The sequence below is a fragment of the Dendrobates tinctorius genome, unplaced genomic scaffold, assembly GCF_039654945.1.
Source record: "Dendrobates tinctorius isolate UK_male_01 unplaced genomic scaffold, ASM3965494v1 ptg000054l, whole genome shotgun sequence".
NCBI lineage: Eukaryota > Metazoa > Chordata > Amphibia > Anura > Dendrobatidae > Dendrobates > Dendrobates tinctorius.
The window spans coordinates 2,975,465-3,000,440 of record NW_027361722.1 but is presented as its reverse complement, the minus strand read 5'-3'; the positions used below and the strand labels follow the sequence as shown (position 1 = coordinate 3,000,440).

Genomic DNA, 24,976 nt, shown 5'->3' with positions numbered 1-24,976 from the left:
ACAGAGCGCACCATGTTTGGATCAGGATTTTTCTTTTTTTGCAGTTATTTATGTGGAGTATAGCACTTTCATATATTGTAAAGTATATTCATGGTACGCACAATGCATTTTTAATAGGATGTCCTTTTGCAATTTTTTGCAATTGTTCACATGGAATAAGAATGTGATTAGGATTCTTTTTGCAATCATTTATATGGAGTGTATTACTCTTTTATATATTATATTGTACACCTGGTGAACTCTTTCTGGTGACGCACTATGTTTTGGGTATCAAATTGAAAATTATTCAATATGATTTTTCTTTTTTCCTTATAAGGCATTCCACATCTAAGTGACATGTATGATGAATTTGACTCTGATGTCCATGGATTATTATTTCCACAGGTATTATTCTGGGTCCATATTGATTATTTCAATGGATATGATACTCGATATATTGAGTCTTTACTTTGTGTTAATTATAATTTATTATTTTTTGTATGATTAGTACCTATCTTTTATGTAATGAGTGTATGTATTATTTACTCTGCAGATAAGTTCTTGAAAAAGGCGCTATAGCCGAAACGTCGAATTTTTTCTGTGGAATTTTTTCCTGTGGAATATTGGTCTTTATGATATTTTGGAATCAATAAACTTTGGTCTATATTCATACTCATCTGAGTTTCATTTGATTGTGTGCCGAGGTTTTTGCATTATATTTAGTATTGAATTTTACCTCTGAGCACCAAATATAAAACAGTGAGCACCCCGTTTATCTTTATATATCCTAATCCCAACCCTAACCACAAACCTAACCCCAGACACACCCCTAACCATAGCCCCAACCCTAACTTTAGCTGAACTCTAACCCCACTGTCTATCACCGTGATCAAAATGAACCAATAGGAAAAATTTCCTATTGTTACCGGATGCCGGCCCGCAGACCTCGGCGGGTGCACTGTACCCGCCATTTTCTCCCGGAAGAAGATGCTGGCAGCCCAGGGGACTTCACAGGGGGTTGCAGGGACAAAGGAGGACATCAGAGAAATTAAATGTAAAATCGGACTTTTTTTTTTTTTTGCGGTCGCCGTTATACCATTAATAACGGCGATCACAAAACCACGGTTGGTAAAAACCGACCCGAATCATGTTCTCTGGGGTCTCGGCTACCCCTGGGGGGGCACTCTGGGGGGCGCTATACCCTTATTCCTCTGTGCCGTTAATTAACGGCGTTGTTGTTTAAGTACCCTTAGCTGCTGTCGCTAAAAGGTATATCGGCGGTCAATAAGGGGTTAATAAAAACTACAGTCCCCCCCGACACCAGTATCGCACTGACCCAGAGCACAAAGCGCCAGGTCCGAAATGAAACAAGGGGGTTTCTCATCTTATTAAATGGGTAAAATGCCTGCAGACTCGAGCAGCGTGGAGATTTACCTCTGTTATCAAGAAGATAGGGACTTTTAATTGTGTAGTTTACAGCTCATTGCCAAGGTTACCGGCCACCTCTGTATTCAGAAGTGGCAGGCTGCTTGTAAGCGCTGCTCTGAAGGTTGATGGATGGCTGGATCTCGGCAGCTGCATTGTCCTCAAGCACCTCCTATGCTGCGGAAAGAAAGCTGCTCCTGCGGTCACTCGGCAGAGCGCACTGCCCGGACCAGCACGCTGCTTAGTCCACCTGTCAATCTTCTGGAGTGCACCGCCTGTGGCAAACAGGAACCCAACTAACTCTGGGTCTGCAAGCAGCAATCTGTTTACGGCCAATGAATCAGCATTCAGCCCCATTCACTGACAACAAGCAGCGGCGGTGACCCAATAGACAACTGCTCAGCTTTATAGAAAGTCGCCCGGGCCACGGAGGCCGCACTGACCTGGATCTGAGCTCGGTTCCCGGCGGTGATGTTGGATATCGTCCAGCACGCCTCCTTTTTTATCGACTCCTTGGGGCTGCTCAGTAGGTGGAGTAAGCTCTGCAGAGCGGAGCAGTTTAGGATGACCTGCGGAGCAGAGACGCCACTCTTATATCACGGCACAATCGCCCACGTGGCTGCAGTCACCTGCTGTTCATGCACTCGTCCACCAGAGGGCAGAACTGTGTCATGTACGGCTCCGCGCACAACGGTAAAGGGGTCATACACTCGCATGAATACCTGACACATCCATGGACTTCCGCTTTAAGAGACGCACTCTCGTCTGCTCCGTACCTGAGTCTGCACGTCATCCCCGGTGACGATGTTCCCCACCGCTCTCAGGGCCGGTGACACCACTTTGTAGTCGCTGTGCCTGGAAGGATAGAGGCAGAAAGTTGTTAGCGGCTCGGCAGGCGCCGCTTATCCCAGCAATATCGGCCCACGATCAGGTGTGCACCGTCCGCCATGTCTTACAGTAAGAGCTCCACCAGCCGTCTGCACACTCCGGCATCGATCACCGCCTGGATTTTATCGTTCGGCCCATCCGACAGGTAAGAGAGAGCCCAGCAGGCGTCAGCGAGGACATCGATGTCACTGACGAAGAGCAGCCATGACAGCACGGTGAGACACGGGGAGACCTGCAGAGAGAGCGGCAGCGCATCAGTGCCGGAGACCAGGAATCACCATTACTGCAGATTAAAGGGGATGTCCAGCGCCGTCAGCCACTCGGCAGGCCTCGTGGGGATCGCACGCTGCTCCCATGATTAAGAGGATGACAGAGAAACACCCTCTGCTGCCCGTGAGCGGCGGCGGACCATAACACCTCCTGATGTGGACACGTGCGGTGACCCCTGAGAAATGTGGGGACCCCGGAGAGGCACAGTGACCCCCGAAAGGTGCAGGGTTCACCAAGACTCAATAGTCACAGTCCGGTCTCATCATGTGGTCACGGGAAGGAGGCCGCACGGATCCACACTGCACATACAGCAGGAAAGGGGTGATCAAACAAGGAAACCGCCGCAATCAGTGCAGATCAAGCTTCAAAAGCCCCCACAACCAGTGCAGATCGAGGTTCTCAATCCCCCACAATCAGTGCAGAAAGAGCTTCAGGAAGCCACACAAACAGCACAAATTGACCTCCACAAGCCCCCGCAATCAGCACAGATCAAGCTTCAGAATCCCTCGCAATCAGCACAGATCAAGCTTCAGAATCCCCCGCAATCAGTGTAGATTAAGCTTCAAAAGCCCCCACAACCAGTGCAGATCGAGGTTCTCAATCCCCCACAATCAGTGCAGAAAGAGCTTCAGGAAGCCACACAAACAGCACAAATTGACCTTCACAAGCCCCCGCAATCAGCACAGATCAAGCTTCAGAATCCCTCGCAATCAGCACAGATCAAGCTTCAGAATCCCCCGCAATCAGTGTAGATTAAGCTTCAATATTCCCCCGCCATCGAGCATCAGAAACCCCCGCAATCATCAGCGCTCCACCGTGTAAGTCACAGTCAGCCGGACCTCTCTCCTGCAGTGCCGAAATTTCACATGGCAGTTTGTAAGACTGTCGGCGATCCATGGACAGGCGAGGACGGTCACTGTCAGCAGCGCTCACCTCCGGTTCATACAAGGGGGCGTCCCAGACTATAGACCCTTTACCTGAGCATGAAGGGTCCTCGTTCCTCCGCTCACAGTCACACACAGACGGCGTCTCTCACCTTGGCAAACTCCGGAGGTGGGTTCTTCCCTCGGCACAGGTTAGACAAGGCCCAGACAGCGTTCCGGGTCATTGTCAGGCGGTTCTGTTTGGCGAGTAACCTGCAATATATGATGACAGTAGGTGACATGTGCGGTACGTCACATACCGCGGGGGAGCTGATGGCGGTATCTATGTATCTACATCAGGCAGGAGGTCGGGGAAGTTTGTCTATTACTAGGTGACGCCACGGAGGGACGGCTGCTGCCTGACTGCAGGGACGCGCCGCCATCCTCCTCCCGAACACTCAGTACCGTCACTTTAGGAAGGAGCCACGTTGCACTCACTGTAGCAGCGGGGGCAGGATGTTACAGTCCAGCACGTAGTCCCTGCACACCGTGCTGTCTCCAGCGATGTTCCCCAGAGCCCACACCGCCTGCCGGAGAGGAAACACGCATGTAAGGACGGCACACGAGCAGGCGGCACAGAACGGGGCGACACAGAACAGGGTGACATCACGTTACCTGCTCCTGCACGTCCTCAAACTCCGAGCTCAACAGCTCTATGAAGATGGGCACCGCCCCCGCCTGGATGACGATCCGGGTCTGCAGCGAGTTTCCCGAGGCGATGTTTGTTAACACCCAGGCGGCCTCGAACTGCGGGAGACAGTGGGATCCCAACGTGAGTGTGAGCTCCCCCCCATGTCACACGTGCTATACATGTCTCCTCTCACTTGTAATGTGCGGACCCCCATAATACATGTATTAAACTGTGGGGGTCTACTCTCCCCTGTAACATGCCGACTATTATTATAAACAGGATTAACAAGAGCGGAGGGGGTGCTGCATTGCATGTTAGGAAAACTTATATTTCCACATAGATCCAAGCTTCAGAGACTGGTAGCTCTGTAGAAACTGTTTGGGTAAGAATTCAAGGAGAGAAGAACAGAAAGAACAGGTGTTTACTATTGGCCACCTGGACAGACTGAAGATATGGATAAACTCTTTTTACATCACATGTCTGTGTTCTCAAAAAAGTACAGTACGACATAGTGATCATGGGAGATTTTAACGATCTAGATATTTGCTGAGAATCTCTCTCAGGCAAACGTACTGAGTCTAAAAATTTCTTCTCTTCTCTTGCTGACAACTTTATCTTTTAAACGGTAGAAGAGAGAACAAGAGGATCTGCAATCTTGGGCCTAATTCTTACCAACAGGGAGGAAATGGTTGAGGAAGTAAAGGTGGCCGGGAATTTAGGAGGCAGCGATCACAATATCCTCAAATTCTGGATTACAGGAAGAGAAAGACCAGCGAGGACTCAGACTAAGTTTGGACTTCAGAAAGGCAGACTTTAATGGACTCGGAAAGAGGTAGGAAAGGTCCAATGGTCAGATGTTCTAAAGGACAGAAATGTCCAAGAAGGATGGGAGACTTTACTAAATGATATTCTCACTGCATAGTCAGTAACAATCCCGAAAAGAAGAATTAGAAGCATTTAAAGAGACCAGGGTGGATGAACACAGAACTTATCACTTGTTAAATGGGAAAAAAGAAATGTATATTAGGTGTAAAGAGGGGGAATATCTAAAGAAGAATATAATGCTGTCTGCAGGGAATGCAGGGCAAGAGTTAGAAGAGCTAAAGCCAGTAATGAAGTGAGGCTTGTAAGGGAGACCAAAAGCAATAAAAAAGGATTTTGGGGGTAAAGAAAAAAACAAAAAGTCAAAGATACTATAGAATTTATACAGGGTGAAGTGGTCAGAAATGATGTTGAGAAGCCGAACTTTTAAATTCCTATTTTGCATCTGTGTTCTCTAAGAAAGCAAATGTAACGTCACCTGATGCACACGGTGCCATCGAAGGAATAAAAGAATCCACACTATAAACAGAGAGATGGTGGGGGGACACGGAACTAATTTACATGAATTTACATCTCCTGGTCCAGATGAATTACATCCTAGGATACTGAAAGAGAAAGATGAAATTGCAGAACCACTAGCCAGAATCTAAGAAAAATCCTGAAGAACAGGAGAAAGGAGAAGTCCCAGAAGATTGGAGAAGGGCAAATGTTTGGTTCTATCTTCAAAAAAGGAAAGAAGACGGAGCCAGGACACTACAGGCCAGTGAGCCTTACTTCTGTACCAGGAAAGACTTGTGAACAAATTATTAAACAGCTTGTATGTACCGTATTTTTCGGAGTGTAAGACGCACTTTTTTCCTCTAAAAATGTGGAGGAAAATGGGGGGGTGCGTCTTATAGTCCGCATGTACTGGCCAGCTATGGATGTGGTGAGTAGGTGGGGGAGCAGCATCGGCGGAGCAGCAGGTCACAGAGGCAGGAGCCGGCGGCTGTGACTAACTCCTGTGCCCGCTGCTAAAGAGAAATGAATATTCACTGCATTACACGCCCACTTCTCTTTAATCGCGTATTGGTATGATTGTCCCCATCCTTATAATTGCCCACCACCCATTCTGGTATGCATGGCCCCATTAGAAAACACTAAAAAACAAACCATTACACTTACCATCCCGGCACTCCCTCGCAGCATCCTGCTCCGATGCCAGCAGGTGCTTTATGCTTGTAAGCAGCGCATGGCAGGGATGTCATATGCTGCTTGCAAGCCAAAGAGCAGCTGCCGGAATACTCAGTGATCTGCACGCCGGGACTGTGCGCGCAGAGAGCAGCAAGTATTCATTGCTCTTCAGTAGCGCGCACAGTGTCAGCCACCGGCTTCCTGATGCTGCCAGATGTCACATGTGCCAAAACTTACAAAACTTAAGAGGAATGAAGATCCACGCCCAGAGAGGTGAATATTCATTTCACTTAAGTAGCGGCACACGTGACCGCCGGAAGCTGCAGGAAGGCTCCGGCTCACCCTGTGCACGCAACTGAAGAGCAATGAATACTCACTGTTCTCTGTGTGCACAGCAGTGAGAATTCCGGCAGCTATGCTCTGCTTGCGAGCAGCGTATCACGTCACTACCATGCACTGCTTACAAGCATAAAGCAGCTGCTGGCAACGGAGCAAGACGCTGCGAAGGATCGGAGGAAGGTAAGCGTAATCTTTTTTTTATTTCAATGTTTTCTGATGGGGCCATGCATACCAGGATAGGGTGAGGGGCCATGCATACCAGGATAGGGTGAGAGGCCATGCATACCAGGATAGGGTGAGGGGCCATGCATACCAGGATAGGGATGAGGAGGCATGCATACCAGGATAGGGATGAGGGGGCCATGCATACCAGGATAGGGATGAGGGGGCATGCATACCAGGGTAAAGGATGAGGGGCCATGTGTAACAGGATGGGGATGAGGGGACCATATATACCAGGATAGAGGATATTAAGTACAGAACTGACGACATTTTTTGCTTCAATTTTTTTTTCCTAATTTCCTTCTCTAAAACCTAGGTGTGTCTTATGGTCCGAAAATACGGTAAGTACTTGAATAAGAATACAATGATTAACCAGAGCCAGCATAGGTTTGTAACAAACAAGTCATGCCAGACTCGTCTAATTTCCTTCTATGATGGAATCACTGACTGGGTGGATCAGGGAAATGCGGTAGATATAGTATATCTCGACTTCAGCAAAGCATTTGGTAAAGTATCTCATACTATCCTTACTGAAAAAAATGACCAAGTATGGGATTGACAAGGCTATGGTTAAGTGGATTCATAGCTGACTTAGTGATCATACTCAAAGAGTGGTAATAAATGGTTGCACATTCAATTGGAAAAGTGTTACAAGTGGGGACCATAAGGCTCTGTCCTGGCCCCAGTGTTGTTCAACATTTTTTTTTTTTTTTTATAAATGACCTAGATAAGGGAACTGAAGGTAAACTAATCAAATTTGCAGACGATGAAAAGGTAGGAGGGATAGCTGACACTAGAGAAGACAGATTCCGAAGGATCTAGACAAGCTTGAACAATTGTCAACAACTAATAGATTGGTATTTAACAGGGAGTAATGTGAGATTCTACATCTGGGCAGGAAAATCAAAAATTACATCTACAGAATGGGAGGAATAGAACTAAGCAACAGCACGTATTAGAAAGACTTGGGTGTACTAATAGATCACAGACTGCACATAAGTCAACAGTGTGATGCAAGCAAAAAAGGCAAACACAGTTCTAAGATGTATTAAGAGAAGCATAGAGTCTAGATCACGTGAACTAATTATCCCCCTCTACTCCTACTTGGTCAGGCCTCATCTGGAACACTGTGTCCAGTTCTGGGAACTGGATTTAAAAAAAAATACATTGAAAAACTGGAGCAAGTTCAGAGAAGAGCGACCAGGATGGTGAGTGGACTGCAAAGTATGTCTTACGAGGAACGGTTAAAGGATCTGGGAATGTTTAGCTTGCAAAAAATAAGACTGAGAGGAGACTTAATAGCTGTCTACAAATATCTGAAGAGCTGTCACAGTGTAGAGGGATAATCATTATTATCATCTGTCTGAGCTGGTTTAGTGACTCCTGCATTGAGCCGGGGGTTGGACTCGAAGACCCCGGGGGTCCCTTCCAACTCTAACATTCTAGCATTTACTATAACATTGCGGAGGTCTCCTCTCACCTGTAAAGTGCAGACCCCCTATTATTAAACTGTGGGGGTCTTCTCTCCCTTGTTATGTGCTGACCCCTATTATTACACTGCGGGGTCTCCTCTCACCTGTAAAGTGCAGTTCTCTTTCCTCTTCAGAAACTCCACGAATCTGGCGACCACCCCGTTCGTCCCGATCACTTCATCTATCGGGGGGTTTGGCTCTGAGAACACAAATAGAGGAGGGGATGATTTACAGAACCACGAGGAGGAAAAGATCAGTTGCCATCCTTGTGGCTTACAGGATGCCAGATTGACTGGCGTTTTGGATTATCAGGATTTCTGGATAGTGCATGGGGTGGCACAGATATAGGGTCGTGTGTCCAGGGGGCAGCACAGATATAGAGCCGAATGTCCCCGGGAAACAAAGATTTGGGGCCGGATATTCCGGGCAGCACAGGTATGGGGGTGGATGTCCCAGGCAGCACAGATATGGGGCCAGATATCCCCGGGGTAGCAGAGATATAGAGCCAGATGTCCCCGGGCAGCACAGCTGTGGGGGCCGGATGTCCCCGGGGTGGCAGAGATATAGAGCCAGATGTCCCCGGGCAGCACAGCTGTGGGGCCGGATGTCCCCGGGGTGGCAGAGATATAGAGCCGGATGTCCCCAGGCAGCACAGCTATGGGGCCGGATGTCCCCGGGGTGGCATAGGTTTAGGGCCAGATGTCCCCGGGGTGGCATAGGTATAGGGCCAATGTCCCTGGGGTGGCATAGGTATAAAGCCGAATGTTCCCGGGCAGCACAGATATGGGGCCGGATGTTCCCGGGCAGCACAGATATGGGGCCGGATGTTCCCGCTCAGCACAGGTATGGGGTCGGATGTCCACGGGCAGCACAGATATAGGGCCAGATTTCCCTGGGGTGGCATAAATATGGGGTCAGATATCTCCAGGACAGCATCGATATAGCGAAGGGCGCAGGGACGTTACCTTTGGACAGGAGTTTCCGGAATTTCTGGGTGGCTGCGAGTTGCTGCTCCGGATTATTGGAGAATATCATGTCAATCATGTCGGAGGTGATGACGCCGCTCTGCGGAGAGAAGGAGGAGATGACGCACATATGGGTGGAACATTCTGCCCCTTCTTCCTTCCCGCTTCTTCATTCCCGCGCCCCCTCTCCTCAGTATCAGGCAGCCCAGCTGTTCCCTGGGGGGTCCCAGCACACGCTGACCATGGATTTGTTTCCTGCCTCGTTAATAGACCACAATGAACATGTTCGCCGGCCCCGTCATCATCTGCGTCACCCGCACTCACCGCCGCCATCTCCATGTTATTTGCGGGGGCTTCGTGGTAGTTGGCGTCAAACATGCCGTCGTCTTCGGCCCCTTCTTCTGCGGTGGCCACATTTCTTCTTTTGAATAACTGCAAGAAAAAGCGGAGATCGGACGATCAGGTCCTGAAGGTGACGGCCGCTCGGACCCACAACCCGTGCGATGCCTCCAGATCCGGCGGACAGGAGAAGGCCGCCTTATAATTGGGGAAAAACCCATAAAAACGTATAGCCTGAAGGTGGCGCTTCATTCCCTCAATGGTTACAGGATCTCTGCTTGCTGTCAGTGAATGCATCGATGGCGGCAGGTGACTATGGCTGCTCTGGGGTCCTGGCGTATCTCACTCCTCCTGCTATTAACAGGCCCCATTATCACGTCACAGGTGACCGGGGGGCCCCATTGTTACATCGCGGCATCTAAGGGGTTACACGGAAAGCCTCGGCGCTCCGATTTCACCGCACCGCTCTGCCGCTTTGCATAAAACAAAATCATTAAAGCCTATCGGGAATATTAATATTTTATAGACCCCATAACTAAGACGCCGGACCCTTCCCCCGAGCTCTGCCGGACGGTGAGTGACAGCGGCAGACGCTGACACCTGAGGCTCGGCCCGCGCCCCCCGCATGCTCCCGGCACTGACACGACACCATGCAGTCATCATCCGACACGTTTCACTGTAACGAACCCTCAGCGAGGAGAAGTATACGGACCACACCATTTATTTTTAACCTATTCCTGCTCACTGACAACAAGCAGAGATGGTGACGATGTTGTGCTTTATTATTAGTGGCCCCCCTGCCTGTCCCCAGACCCCCGCACACCCACCTGCTCCTCTCGCTTCTGTTTCCGCAGCTGCAGCCCCTCTTCCTCTCGCCTCCGCCGCATCTCGTCCGGGTTCAGGGACTTGTTCTTGTAGCTCTTCAGCCGCGAGTTTTCTTTTCCGGAGCTCGTCATCGTCGCTGGAAGAGAACAGAGCCGACATTGTGTATGTGTACCAGCAGAAGGCGTCCTCCGGGGGGCGACGTCTGCAAAGTGCATCATCGAGGGGCACCTGACAGATCAGGCTGTAATATCCAGAGGACTGACCGCCAGCAGGGGGCGCCGCCCTATCCCAGGCCGGAGACATTACTACTTAAAGGGACCCTGCAGCGCCTCTTCATTACCGGCTCGTACCGCGGGTCATGTCACACCGGATGGCGCCATCGGTACTCTGCTCCTGGCGGCACAGACCCGTGATCGTCACCATGTGTAACTCCGCGATCACGCTGCTCTCACATTGTATCTGCCCCCCCCGGAAGGAGAGGCAGCGGGAGACAGTCAGCAAGCTGGGAACAAGTCTCACAAAGCCTCTGGTATATGGGATGATCCACACGACCTGGACCCCTGGAGTGGATACCGACAGCTCCAGTGAGGGGGTCCCCACCCTGCTGACATGGCGGGGCTCAGCACAATCCCCCACACTGTGCCCCTTAAGGATCCATGGGCCGGAGGTGGTTGGGGCTTTATACCGCGGCCGCTCACACACGGCGGCTGCTGCTCCATCTCGGTGTACGGCGCTGGCAGCGATCATCCGCCCCCCCAGATCGCCATCGCCATCATACAGAAATTGCAGGACAGGCTGTAAACATTTTTTGGGGCGTCTGTGATTATCCCCCATTATCTACATTACTGTCCCCCACCTGCTGCGGCGGAGCGCTCCAGGAATCACGTGTTCTACTCCAATCACCTCCAGAGCTGCGGTCATAATGAGGCTGGACATTTCACTGCTGGACGAGGGGCGTCCTCCGCTGTCCGCCATCGTGGGAGATAAGACGGTAAAGAAACATCAGCAGCAGAAACCCTGACTGATGGCGGCAGGATTGTGATTTCAGCTCTGGCTGTAACTGCAGCCGCATTGTGTGTACAGATCTATCATGATCTCACCACCGGAGGGCGCTCTATACGATACATCTGCGGTGTATGACCCCGCTCTGGTGTCACTGATTGCTATTGAATAAGCCCGGCCGCCGTCACACCATCAATCTGGAGAGGGGTCCCAACCCAGAAACTCCCCAAACACAACCTGCCGGGAGGAGAAGAATCGATGCTCATTCACATAAATATGATGTGCTCACGAGCAACCAGAGCTGCAGTGTAAAGCATGGCGAAAATAACAGCCAAAGCCTTTGCCGTAATGATGGAGAGCAGAAGTGTAAAGCATGGAGAACAGACAAGCATCTGCCAGGACCTTCCGCTGAGAGATGTGGATTTCACACAACCTTAGATGTCAACAGGCAATGCAGCCGAGCTGATGGAGAAGAGATGTAGTGTAAAGCAAGGAGGCAAGGGAGCGGCAGACGGATGTCACTGGTAAGAGCTGTGCCCAAATGTAGCAGAACTGCTGTGTAAAGCATGGGGGCAGACAAGCAGGAGGCAAATCCACAGGCTATAAAGGAATACTAGCTGGAAACACTGTGCAGATCTGTGCTCAAATGGAGCAGAGCTGCAGTGTAAAGCAAGAGGAGGGACACAGATACCAGGATCGCAGAGAACAGAACGTCCAACGCTCATCTGCTGCCAGAGGACCATGACCCCGGACGTCAGGTCATTACCTGATATGTGACAGATTAATGGTGGCAGCACGGTCAGCGCCGCGGCACAGGGACAGATGGAGCGGCCGCCCGGGGGGGATTATCAGGATTTACACAGATCTCACCACCATAATGGACGGGAGAGAGAGAGAAGACCCCGCACCAGGGACTGCGGACCCCCGGGATGAGAGATCAGCTCAGAACACCACAATAACGGGGGCACGAGAAGAAAGCTTCACCGATGAGCGGAGGACAGATCCCACCGAGCCGGGAGACCACCGCACACAGACAACACCGCAACCAACACACCGCAACCAACATACCGCAACCAACACATCGCTACACACCACAACCAACACACAACACACCACAACCAACACACAACACACCGCAACACACCACAACCAACACACTGCTACACACCACAACCAACACACAACACACCGCAACACACCACACAACACACCTCAACCAACACACTGCTACACACCACAACCAACACACAACACACCGCAACACACCACAACCAACACACAACACACCACAACCAACACACAACACACCACAACCAACACACCGCTACACACAACACACCACAACCAACACACTGCTACACACCACAACCAACACACAATACACCGCAACACACCACAACCAACACACAACACACCACAACACACCACAACCAACACACTGCTACACACCACAACCAACACACAACACACCACAACCAACACACCGCTACACACAACACACCACAACCAACACACTGCTACACACCACAACCAACACACAATACACCGCAACACACCACAACCAACACACAACACACCACAACACACCACAACCAACACACTGCTACACACCACAACCAACACACAGCACACCGCAACACACCACAACCAACACACCGCTACACACCACAACCAACACACAACACACCGCAACACAACACAACCAACACACCACAACCAACACACAACACACCACAACACACCACAACCAACACACCGCTACACACCACAACCAACACACAACACACCGCTACACACCACAACCAACACACCGCTACACACCACAACCAACACACAACACACCGCAACCAACACACTGCTACACACCACAACCAACACACAACACACCGCAACACACCACAACCAACACACAACACACCGCAACACACCACAACCAACACACTGCTACACACCACAACCAACACACAACACACCGCAACACACCACAACCAACACACAACACACCGCAACACACCACAACCAACACACCGCTACACACCACAACCAACACACAACACACCGCTACACACCACAACCAACACACCGCTACACACCACAACCAACACACAACACACCGCTACACACCACAACCAACACACAACACACCACAACCAACACACTGCTACACACCACAACCAACACACAGCACACCGCAACACACCACAACCAACACACCGCTACACACCACAACCAACACACAACACACCGCAACACAACCAACACACCACTACACACCACAACCAACACACAACACACCACAACACACCACAACCAACACACCGCTACACACCACAACCAACACACAACACACCGCAACACACCACAACCAACACACAACACACCGCAACACACCAGAACCAACACACCACAACCAACATACCGCAACCAACTCTGCTACGCACCACAACCAACACACAACACACCGCAACCAACACAGTGCTACACGCCACAACCAACACACAACACACCACAACCAACACACAACACACCACAACCAACACACCGCTACACACAACACACCACAACCAACACACTGCTACACACCACAACCAACACACCGCAACACACCACAACCAACACACTGTTACACACCACATCCAACACACAACACACCGCAACCAACACACTGCTACACACCACAACCAACACACAACACACCGCAACACACCACAACCAACACACTGCTACACACCACAACCAACACACTGCTACACACCACAACCAACACACCGCAACACACCACAACCAACACACTGCTACACACCACAACCAACACACAACACACCGCAACACACAACAACACACTGCTACACACCACAACCAACACACAACCAACACACAACACACCGCAACACACCACAACCAACACACTGCTACACACAACACACCACAACCAACACACTGCTACACACCACAACCAACACACTGCTACACACAACCAACACACAACACACCGCAACACACCACAACCAACACACTGCTACACACAACACACCACAACCAACACACTGCTACACACCACAACCAACACACCGCTACACACCACAACCAACACACTGCTACACACCGCTACACACCACAACCAACACACAACACACCACAACCAACACACTGCTACACACCACAACCAACACACCGCTACACACCACAACCAACACACTGCTACACACCGCTACACACCACAACCAACACACAACACACCGCAACACACCACAACCAACACACAACACACGGCAACACACCACAACCAACACACTGCTACACACCACAACCAACACACTGCTACACACAACCATCACGCAACACACCACAACCAGCACACTGCTACACACCACAACCAACACACAACACACCGTAACACACCACAACCAACACACTGCTACACACCACAACCAACACACAACACACTGCTACACACCACAACCAACACACTGCTACACATCACAACACACCACAACCAACACACAACACACCACAACCAACACACTGCTACACACCACAACCAACACACAACACACCGCAACACACCACAACCAACACACTGCTACACACCACAACCAACACACAACACACCGCTACACACCACAACCAACACACAACACACTGCTACACACCACAACCAACACACAACACACCGCAACCAACACACTGCTACACACCACAACCAACACACAACAGACCGCAACACACTACAACCAACACACTGTTACACACCACAACCAACACACAACACACCACAACCAACACACTGCTACACACAACACACCACAACCAACACACTGCTACACACCACAACCAACACAACACACCGCAACCAACACACAACACACCACAACCAACACACAACCAACACACTGCTACACACCACAATCATCACACAACACACCGCAACCAACACACTGCTACACACCACAACCAACACACAACACACCGCAACACACCACAACCAACACACTGCTACACACCACAACCAACACACAACACACCACAACCAACACACAACACACCGCAACACACCACAACCAACACACCGCAACCAAAACACTGCTACACACAACCAACACACAACACACCGCAACACACCACAACCAACACACTGCTACACACAACACACCACAACCAACACACTGCTACACACCACAACCAACACACTGCTACACACCACAACCAACACACAACACACCGCAACCAACACACTGCTACACACCACAACCAACACACAACACACCACAACCAACACACTGCTACACACCACAACCATCACACAACGCACCGCAGCACACCACAACCAACACCCTGCTACACACCACAACCAACACACAACACACCGCAACACACCACAACCAACACACTGCTACACACCGCAACCAACACACAACACACCGCAACACACCACAACCAACACACTGCTACACACCACAACCAACACACAACACACCACAACCAACACACAACACACCGCAACACACCACAACCAACACACCGCTACACACAACACACCACAACCAACACACTGCTACACACCACAACCAACACACAACACACCGCAACACACCACAACCAACACACTGCTACACACCGCAACCAACACATAACACACTGCTACTCACCACAACCAACACACAACACACCGCAACACACCACAACCAACACACTGCTACACACCACAACCAACACACAACACACCACAACCAACACACAACACACCGCAACACACCACAACCAACACACCGCTACACACAACAGACCACAACCAACACACTGCTACACACCACAACCAACACATAACACACCACAACACACCACAACCAAAACACTGCTACACACCACAACCAACACACCGCAACACACCACTACCAACACACTGCTACTCACCACAACCAACACACAACACACCGCAACACACCACAACCAACACACTGCTACACACCACAACCAACACACCACAACCAACACACAACACACCGCAACACACCACAACCAACACACCGCTACACACAACACACCACAACCAACACACTGCTACACACCACAACCAACACATAACACACCGCAACACACCACAACCAAAACACTGCTACACACCGCAACACACCACTACCAACACACTGCTACACACCACAACCAACACACAACACACCGCAACCAACACACCACAACCAACACACAACACAGCACAACACACCACAACCAACACACTGCTACACACAACCAACACACTGCTACATGCCACAACCAACACACTGCTACACACCACAACCAACACACTGCTACACACCACAACCAACACACAACACACCGCAACACACCACAACCAACACACAACACACCACAACCAACACACTGCTACACACCACAACCAACACACCGCTACACACAACCAACACACAACACACCACTACACACAACCAACACACCGCTACACACAACCAACACACAACACACCGCTACACACCACAACCAACACACAACACACCGCAGCACACCACAACCAACACACTGCTACACACCACAACCAACACACTGCTACACACAACCAACACACTGCTACACACCACAACCAACACACAACACACCGCAACCAACACACTGCTACACACCACAACCAACACACCGCTACACACAACCAACACACAACACACCGCTACACACAACAACCAACACACCGCTACACACAACCAACACACAACACACTGCTACACACCACAACCAACACACAACACACCGCAGCACACCACAACCAACACACTGCTACACACCACAACCAACACACAACACACTGCTACACACCACAACCAACACACAACACACCGCAACACACCATAACCAGCACACTGCTACACACCGCAACCAACACACAACACACCGCAGCACACCACAACCAACACACTGCTACACACCACAACCAACACATAACACACCGCAACACACCACAACCAACACACTGCTACACACCACAACCAACACACAACACACCGCAACACACCGCAACCAACACACAACACACCGCAACACACCACAACCAACACACTGTTACACACCACAACCAACACACAACACACCACAACCAACACACAACACACCGCAACACACCACAACCAACACACTGCTACACACAACACACCACAACCAACACACTGCTACACACCACAACCAACACACAACACACCGCAACACACCACAACCAACACACTGCTACACACCACAACCAACACACCGCAACACACCACAACCAACACACTGCTACACACCACAACCAACACACAACACACCGCAACCAACACACCACAACCAACACACAACACAGCGCAACACACCACAACCAACACACTGCTACACACAACCAACACACTGCTACACACAACCAAGACACTGCTACACACCACAACCAACACACCGCTACACACAACCAACACACAACACACCGCTACACACCACAACCAACACACCGATACACACAACCAACACACAACACACCGCAACACACCACAACCAACACACCGCTACACACCACCACATGCAGATAATAACACACCAGGAACTGCACAAAACATAGTGATGTAAAATAATAATGTGTCACTAATGATCACATACGTACACAGAATAATACACAGCTCTGGCAGAAATGAAGAGCCCGCGGCACAATGTTTAGTTTCTGATTTTTCTCTTTATATTTTTGTGTAAAATGTAAATTGCTCTTTTATTCTATAAACTTCTGACAACATGTCTCCGAATTTCCAAGCACTAAATTTTGTATTTTCAGAAAATGAGAAATGGTCAAAATAACAAAAAATGCAGACCTCAAATAATGCTAAGAAACAAGATCATAGTCATTTAGAAACAACAATACTAATGTTTTACCTCAGGAAGAGTTCAGAGATCAGTATTCTGTGGAATCCCCATGATTGTTAACCCCAGCTTTCCTGCGTCTCGGCTGCTTTCCACCAGTCTCTCATTCTGCTTTTGGGTGACCTTATGCCGCTCCTGGTACATATGTCAGCAGTTCTTCTTTGTCTGATGGCTTGTGACTCTCAATCTTCCTCTAGATTACATTCCAGAGGTTCTCAGTGGGGTTCAGGGCTAGAGAATGGGCGGCCATGGCAGGGATTGGATGTGGGGGGTCTCTTAATTTTTGCCAGAGCTGCATCTATTACAGTGGCATGTAAAAGTTTGTGCACCCCTGGTCAGAATTACTGTTATTGTGAACAGTTAAGCAAGTTGACGATGAAATGATCTCTGAAATCCCTAAAGTAACAGATGACAAATTTCCTTTGTATTTTAGGCAAAAAAAAACAATAAAAAAAACACATTGTAATCTTTTACATTTTAAACATTACAAAAAGGAAAATGGGTTGATGCAAAAGTTTGTGCACCATGCATGGTTTGTACCTAGTAGCGCCCCCTTTTGCAGGTATTACAGCTTGTAATCACTTTTTGTAGCCAGACATGAGTCTTTCAGTTCTTCTCTGGGGGATTTTTCTTCATTCCTCCTTGGAGAATTCCTCCGGTTCTATGAGATTCCTGGGCCGTCTTCCCTCCTCTGCTATTTTGAGGTCTCGCCACAGATTTACAATGACCTTCAGATCAGAGGACTGTGAGGGCCATTGTAAAACTTTCATCTTGCGCCTTCTGAGGTCGTCTATTGTGGACTGTGACATGTGTTTAGGATCATTCTCCATGTGTAGCAGCCATCCTTCCTCTTCCTCTTTTCACCTTCAGCTTTTCTTTGCAGATGGTGTTATGTTTGCATCAAGAATTTGTTGAAATTTCACTGAATCCATTCTTCCCTTTACCCGTAAAATGTTCCCCGTCCCATTTGCTGCAACACAACTGCAAAGCAGGATTGATCTCCCCCCATGCTTAATGGTTGGTGAGATGTTCTTCTCCTGAAGTTCTGTGCCCTTTTTCTCCACACATACCTTTAATCATTGAGGCCAGAAAACGGGGATTAGACCTACCGGTAATACTGTTTCCTTCCATCCTTATAGGGACAGGAAACACATTAGAGGTTAAACGACTTCTCTCACCCACACTCGCCAGTGATTTCCCAAGTACCACACCAAGATGGATGCAATTCTTGTTTATTGAAATTCTGTACAAGTCAATAACCACAAGTACAAAATGTATGGGAGGAAATTACCAGCGCTGTCAGGACGGACTCCTGGAAACACTATTACCGGTAGGTCTAATCCCTGTTTTCCAGGACGTCCCTCCTGACATCACCAAGGAGAATGCCAAAGTACTACATCACTAGTGTGGGACTACTGCATACAGAACCTTCCGGCCGAAGGTCATCTGGCCACCCGCCAACGTATCTAGCTTATAATATCTATAAAATGAGTTTAAGCTAGACCATGTAGCTGCTCTACAAATCTGATCTACAGAGACCCCTGCCCTTTCGGCTCATGATGTTGCTACCGCTCTGGTGGAATGGGCCCTGAGGCCCTCGGGAATGGGCAATTTCTTGGCCTCGTATGCTAGGGAGGTGGTGGTCTTTATACATCTAGCTAAAGAAGATTTTGATGCCTTTTTCCCTTTATTTTTTTCCTGCATACTGGACAAAACAGATAAATGTCCTGTCTCCACTCACGAGAAGGTCTCAGATTGTGAATGACTGCCTGCCTAACATCCAAAGAGAGGAAGAATATCTCTTGAAGGTTTTTTGGGGCCTGGCAGAAGGAGGGAAGTATTATCTCCTCCGGATTTAAGTTCCAAGAAGAAACCACTTTTGGCAGAAAAACGGGGTTGAGTGTTGGAACTGTACGGTTGTCAAATATCTGAATATAAGGGTTCTGCACTGAAAGAGCCTGAAGTGATGGCAACTAAAAAGACTGTCCTGAGCGTGAGCACCTTCGGCATGCTTGGCTTTAACCCTTTATTAAATCCTGCCTGGAGAAAATCCAGGATCTTTGGGATGTCAGGCAGGGAAGAGTCTATGAAAGAGCTACCACATTCCAGAAAAAACCTCTTCCAGATCTTATTGTAAATTGCGCAAGTGACGGGTTATGGCTGGCCTGGATCGTGGAGATCACCTGGTCGGAGAGACCCTTAGCTCTTAAGATCTTCCTTTCAGGATCCACGCTGATAACTGAAGATTCTTCGGATCTGGATAAAGAACTGGTCCCTGAGAAAGCAGGTCTTCCCTCTCTGGTAGCAGGAGCGGATCTCCCAGGACATCTTCCTCAGCAAGGGAAACCAGCTTCGCCTTGGCCAAAACGGAACAACCAGCATCACCAAAGCGCCTTCCTCCTGGATCTTCCTGAGGACTCTTGGGATTATGGCAGTGGGGGTAAAGACATACAGGAGCTCTTTTTCCCATACCTGATTTATGGCATTGATCCCTTCTGGGTTGTCTGCCGGAATGATGGAGTAGAACATTCAGACTTTGGCGTTCCTTCTGGTTGCGAAAAGTCCAATTAGTTCCCACTCGTTGGACTGTATTTTCTGTCTGCTCAAGTAATCGGCAATTGTGTTCCTGGATCCTTGTAGATGAACTGCTGATATTGACCAGACTCTTTTTTTCTGCCCAGGCAAATATCTTTGCGGACAGATCTTGAAGGGCCCGGTGTCTTGAGCCTCCTTGGTGACGAAGAAATCACACTGACGTCATGTTGTCCGACATAGTTTTTATATGTTGACCTTGCAAGCAGGTCTGATTCGGCTTCAGGGTCTACCAAACCCATAGCTCTCTGAAGTTTGAGGACTGGATCTTGGTGTCTGGACACCAAATTCTCTGGAAACATTTTCCTTCTAGATGGGCTCCCCATCCTTCCCTGCTTGCATCCGTGATGATCGTTACGCAAGACGGCAATATCCAAGGAACTCCCTGTGTGATGTTCCGGGAAACGGTCCACCATTATAGCTATGATTTTAATACCGGGAATAGAGGGATCTCTTTGTCCAAGGACATCTGTCTTCTGACCCAGGTTGAAAGGATCTCTCTCTGTAGTCCCTTTGTGTGGAACTGACCTCAACGAACGCACGATATGCAGGCTGTTAGCGTTCCCAATGCTCTCTTTGCCGTCCTTATGGAAACCCGATTTTGAAGGAGTAGCCGGATTTTGTTCTTCACCGCCTCTTGCTTCTCCTCTGGTAAAAGCGAGGCTCTTTGTCTGGAATCAAGAATAACCTATAGAAACTTCTTCCTGGTTCCAGGTAATAGGTCTGAATTTTCTCGTTTTAGGATCCAACCTAAGCCTTCTAAAGTAGAGATCACTAGACCGAGCTGCTCTTCTAGTTCTGCATCTGAATCTGACGGATATCAGTAGAAAATTGTCCAATTACGGGACAATGACCACGTCCCTCTGCCATAGGTAGGCCACGATCTCGGCAACCAGCATTGTAAATACCCGAGGCGCTGAAGCAAGACCGAAAGGAAGAGCGCAAAACTGGAAGTGGTAGCACTTGTCTCTCATCTTTAGCGCGAACCGTAGGTATTTTTGGGAGCGAGGGTGAATCGGAACGTGGTAGTATGCGCTCTTTAGGTCTATTGTGCACATCACCGCGTTCTTGTCTATGAGGGGAATGGTGGTCTTTAGAGACTCCATTCTGAACCTCTTGTATGTTATCCACTGATTCAAGGGCTTCAAGTTTATAATTTTTCGGCTTTTTCCCAATGGGGGGGGGTCTGACAAATTTAAGGTGTAGCCCTGAGAAATGGTATTTATGACCCACTGAATTTGGGAGACGGGTCTCCATGAATCTGAGAATTCCCCAAGGCGATCCCCTAAAGATATGGCGTCATTGCCTCCTGTTCCTTGAACCGGACCCAAAGCGCGAGGGTGGGGCTCTGCTTTTACTCCCTTTAGTGTTGTCCTACCGACTAGCTTTCTCTTTTACCGGATATTCCTGCCTCTGGGAGGGGCTGGTCCTCTGAAAGGGATAGATCTCCTAGTTTTCTCCCCAGGTAACCCTTTCTACTTGTCGGTGACATTTTCTAGTATATTATCTAGAACACCTTTAAACCTGAAAATGGTACGGCACACAGTTTATTCTTGGACTGGTAATCGCCCGACCAGGTCTTCATCTATATGGCTCTGCGAGACTCGTTGAATAAACAGTTGTTCCGGGCAGCAGACCACACAGATTACGCCGAGGAATCTGCCAAGAACCCGCTGGCGAGTTGTAACAGGGGGAGACCGTCTAACATGGTATTTTGGGAAGTTTTCCCTCTTAACTGATCCTCCACTTGGTCGATCCATAAGTGCATGGATCTGGCAACTGATGTGGCGGCAATATTAGTTTTCATGATTGCCGCTGATGCCTCCAAAGCCCTCTTAAGGAGCCCGTCCGCTTTCCTGTCCATAGGTTCTCTGAGGCTACATGAATCGTCAAAGGGGATTGAAGTCTTTTTTGACACTCTAGCCACTGGAACATCAATTTTTGGGATCTCGTCCCAGGTCTTATTGTCTGGGTCAAAAAGTAGACGGAGCCTGAAATCTCGAGGGACGACCAAACACTTCTCGGCTTCCTCCCACTCTTCCATAAACATTGCCCGAATGTGGTCGTTAACTGGGAAAACCCGATGTATCTGTGATCTCAGGCCCCCAAACATTTAGTCTTGTACTGACTGAGGTTTTTGGGATTCCTCTATCTGCATCGTGTTCCTAACAGCCTGGAGTAGCTCATCAGTGTCATCCAAAGAAAAGAGGTACCTCTTGCCCACCTCAGGAGGTTCCGAGGTAATCTCCCCTTCTTCCTCAAGGTTCGAGCTTATGGACTGGGCCTTGTCATCTGAGGACTGTTCTATTTCCCATCTTGGTCTCTTGGGACGGAGACCCTGTTGAGGTGATTGGACTGGTAAGAGGCCCGAGATGGAAGCCTGGACCTCCTGTCTAATCGTGGAAGACTGCTCGTCCTTGATGACTTTAAGGGTGCAGGCTTCACATAGCTGTTTAGTCCATGCCTTCGGTAACTTGTTCTTACAGATGGCACATCTTCTGGATTTCCCTGCTGACAGGTTTGCTTTAAACCTTCAGGTTCTTCACAAAAATTAATAGAAGGAAAAAATGAACATTTTTTTTTTCACAAAAGTTTACTTTAGACCCAAATTTTATTTTCACAAGAGTATCACATCCCTATCCATCCAGATTACCAGAAATACTTGAGGGTAGCGCTTTATATCCAAGGCGTACTGAGGCATTTCCAATTCAGAGTTCTTCCATTTGGCATATCCATAGCCCCGAGGGTTTTCATCAAGGTCATAGCGGAGGTGACAGCCTTTCTCCGGATTCACGATACGGTCATAATACCATACTTGGACGATTCCCTTATAGTGGGCAGCTCAGAGGACCACTGCACGGCACAGTTGAGCCGGGTGACCGACACCTTGCAAGAATTAGGGTGGATTATCAATTTCAAAAAAATCAAAACTACAACCCCTAAAAAAACAGACCTTCCTGGGATTTATACTAGATTCAGAACAGCAGGCGTGTCTGCTCCCAGAGACCAAAATAGAGAAGGTACAGAATCTGGCCTTGGCGGCCCGAAATCAACCATGTATGACATTGAGAAAGGCGATGTCCCTACTAGGTACCCGGACGTCCTGTATTCCGGCGGTCAGGTGGGCTCAATTTCACACCCGACAACTCCAGGGGGAGATATTATCAGCACAAAGATCGCTAAGAGGGCGTTTAGAAGGAAAGCAGGAGCTTTCCTTAAAAACCAGAGACTCTCTCAACTGGTGGCTGGACGGTACAAATCTGACCTCAGGAATACCTTGGGACAGACAGACGACAGATGTGATTTTAACACATGCAAGCTCCTCGGGGTGGGGGGCACACCTAAGGGGCCTCGTAGGCCAGGGCTCCTGGATACCTCAAGAAATGGGGGCATCTTCCAACCTAAGAGAACTGTGGGCAGTGAACAAGGCCCTAAGTCACTTCATTCCGCTACTCAAAGGTCGCAATGTCCGCATCATGTCGGACCACAAGGTAACAGTGCCGTACATCAACCACCAAGCAGGGACAAGATCACACTCCCTAATGAAAGCGGTGAGCGACATTCTGAGCAGGGCAACACCTACATTCCTTGACAGCCTTACACATAAAAGGGGCAGAAAACATAGAGGCAGATTTTCTGAGCCGCAAAACCCTGAGGCAAGGAGAATGGGGGCTAAATCGGTCCATTTTTCAAAAAATAACGCAGCTTTGGGGGAAACCAGTAATAGACCTCTTTGCCAACAAGCGCAACAGGCAAACAGAAAGGTTTTGCTCTCTAAACCCGAGGGAAAAGCCATGGGCAGTGGACTCCTTGCACATTCAGTGGAACTTCAGGCTAGCTTATGCGTTCCCTCCAGCTGCTCTGATCCCAACAGCTGTCAAGAAGATCAGAAACTATCAAGCCAGGGTTATTCTAATAGCCCCATTTTGGCCGAAAAGGCCCTGCTTTTCTCTACTACAAATAATGTCCCTCTCCGATCCATGGATTCTGCCAGAAATCCCGGACCTACTAGCTCAAGGCCCAATATTCCACGCTCAGGTCAAAGGATTCCATCTGACGGCGTGGAATTTGAAAGGTCGCTTTTAATGGATAGAGGGTTCTCCCCTGGGTTGGTGGCCACCCTGCTAAAGAGTAGATAACCGGTGATGACTAACATCTGCGGCAGAACATGGAATAAGTTCCTACAGTTCCTAGGTAAGCCGATTAGTGCCATCTTGGAGT

General features: G+C 49.1%; 1 protein-coding gene across 1 annotated transcript in view; it reads right to left on the bottom strand.

Moving 5' to 3' along the window:
- The window catches only part of KPNA1 (karyopherin subunit alpha 1), a 71,328-nt gene that overhangs the window by 9,525 nt on the left and 36,827 nt on the right, over positions 1–24,976 (bottom strand). Inside the window, exons 2-11 of the mRNA XM_073577014.1 lie at positions 10,276–10,409; positions 9,434–9,541; positions 9,110–9,209; positions 8,249–8,343; positions 4,101–4,232; positions 3,924–4,012; positions 3,599–3,698; positions 2,361–2,524; positions 2,181–2,259; positions 1,848–1,973 (exon numbers count right to left, since the gene is read on the bottom strand). Coding sequence (XP_073433115.1) covers positions 1,848–1,973; positions 2,181–2,259; positions 2,361–2,524; positions 3,599–3,698; positions 3,924–4,012; positions 4,101–4,232; positions 8,249–8,343; positions 9,110–9,209; positions 9,434–9,541; positions 10,276–10,404 — 1,122 coding nt within the window. The 5' untranslated portion in view covers positions 10,405–10,409. The remainder of the gene's footprint in view (positions 1–1,847; positions 1,974–2,180; positions 2,260–2,360; positions 2,525–3,598; positions 3,699–3,923; positions 4,013–4,100; positions 4,233–8,248; positions 8,344–9,109; positions 9,210–9,433; positions 9,542–10,275; positions 10,410–24,976) is intronic.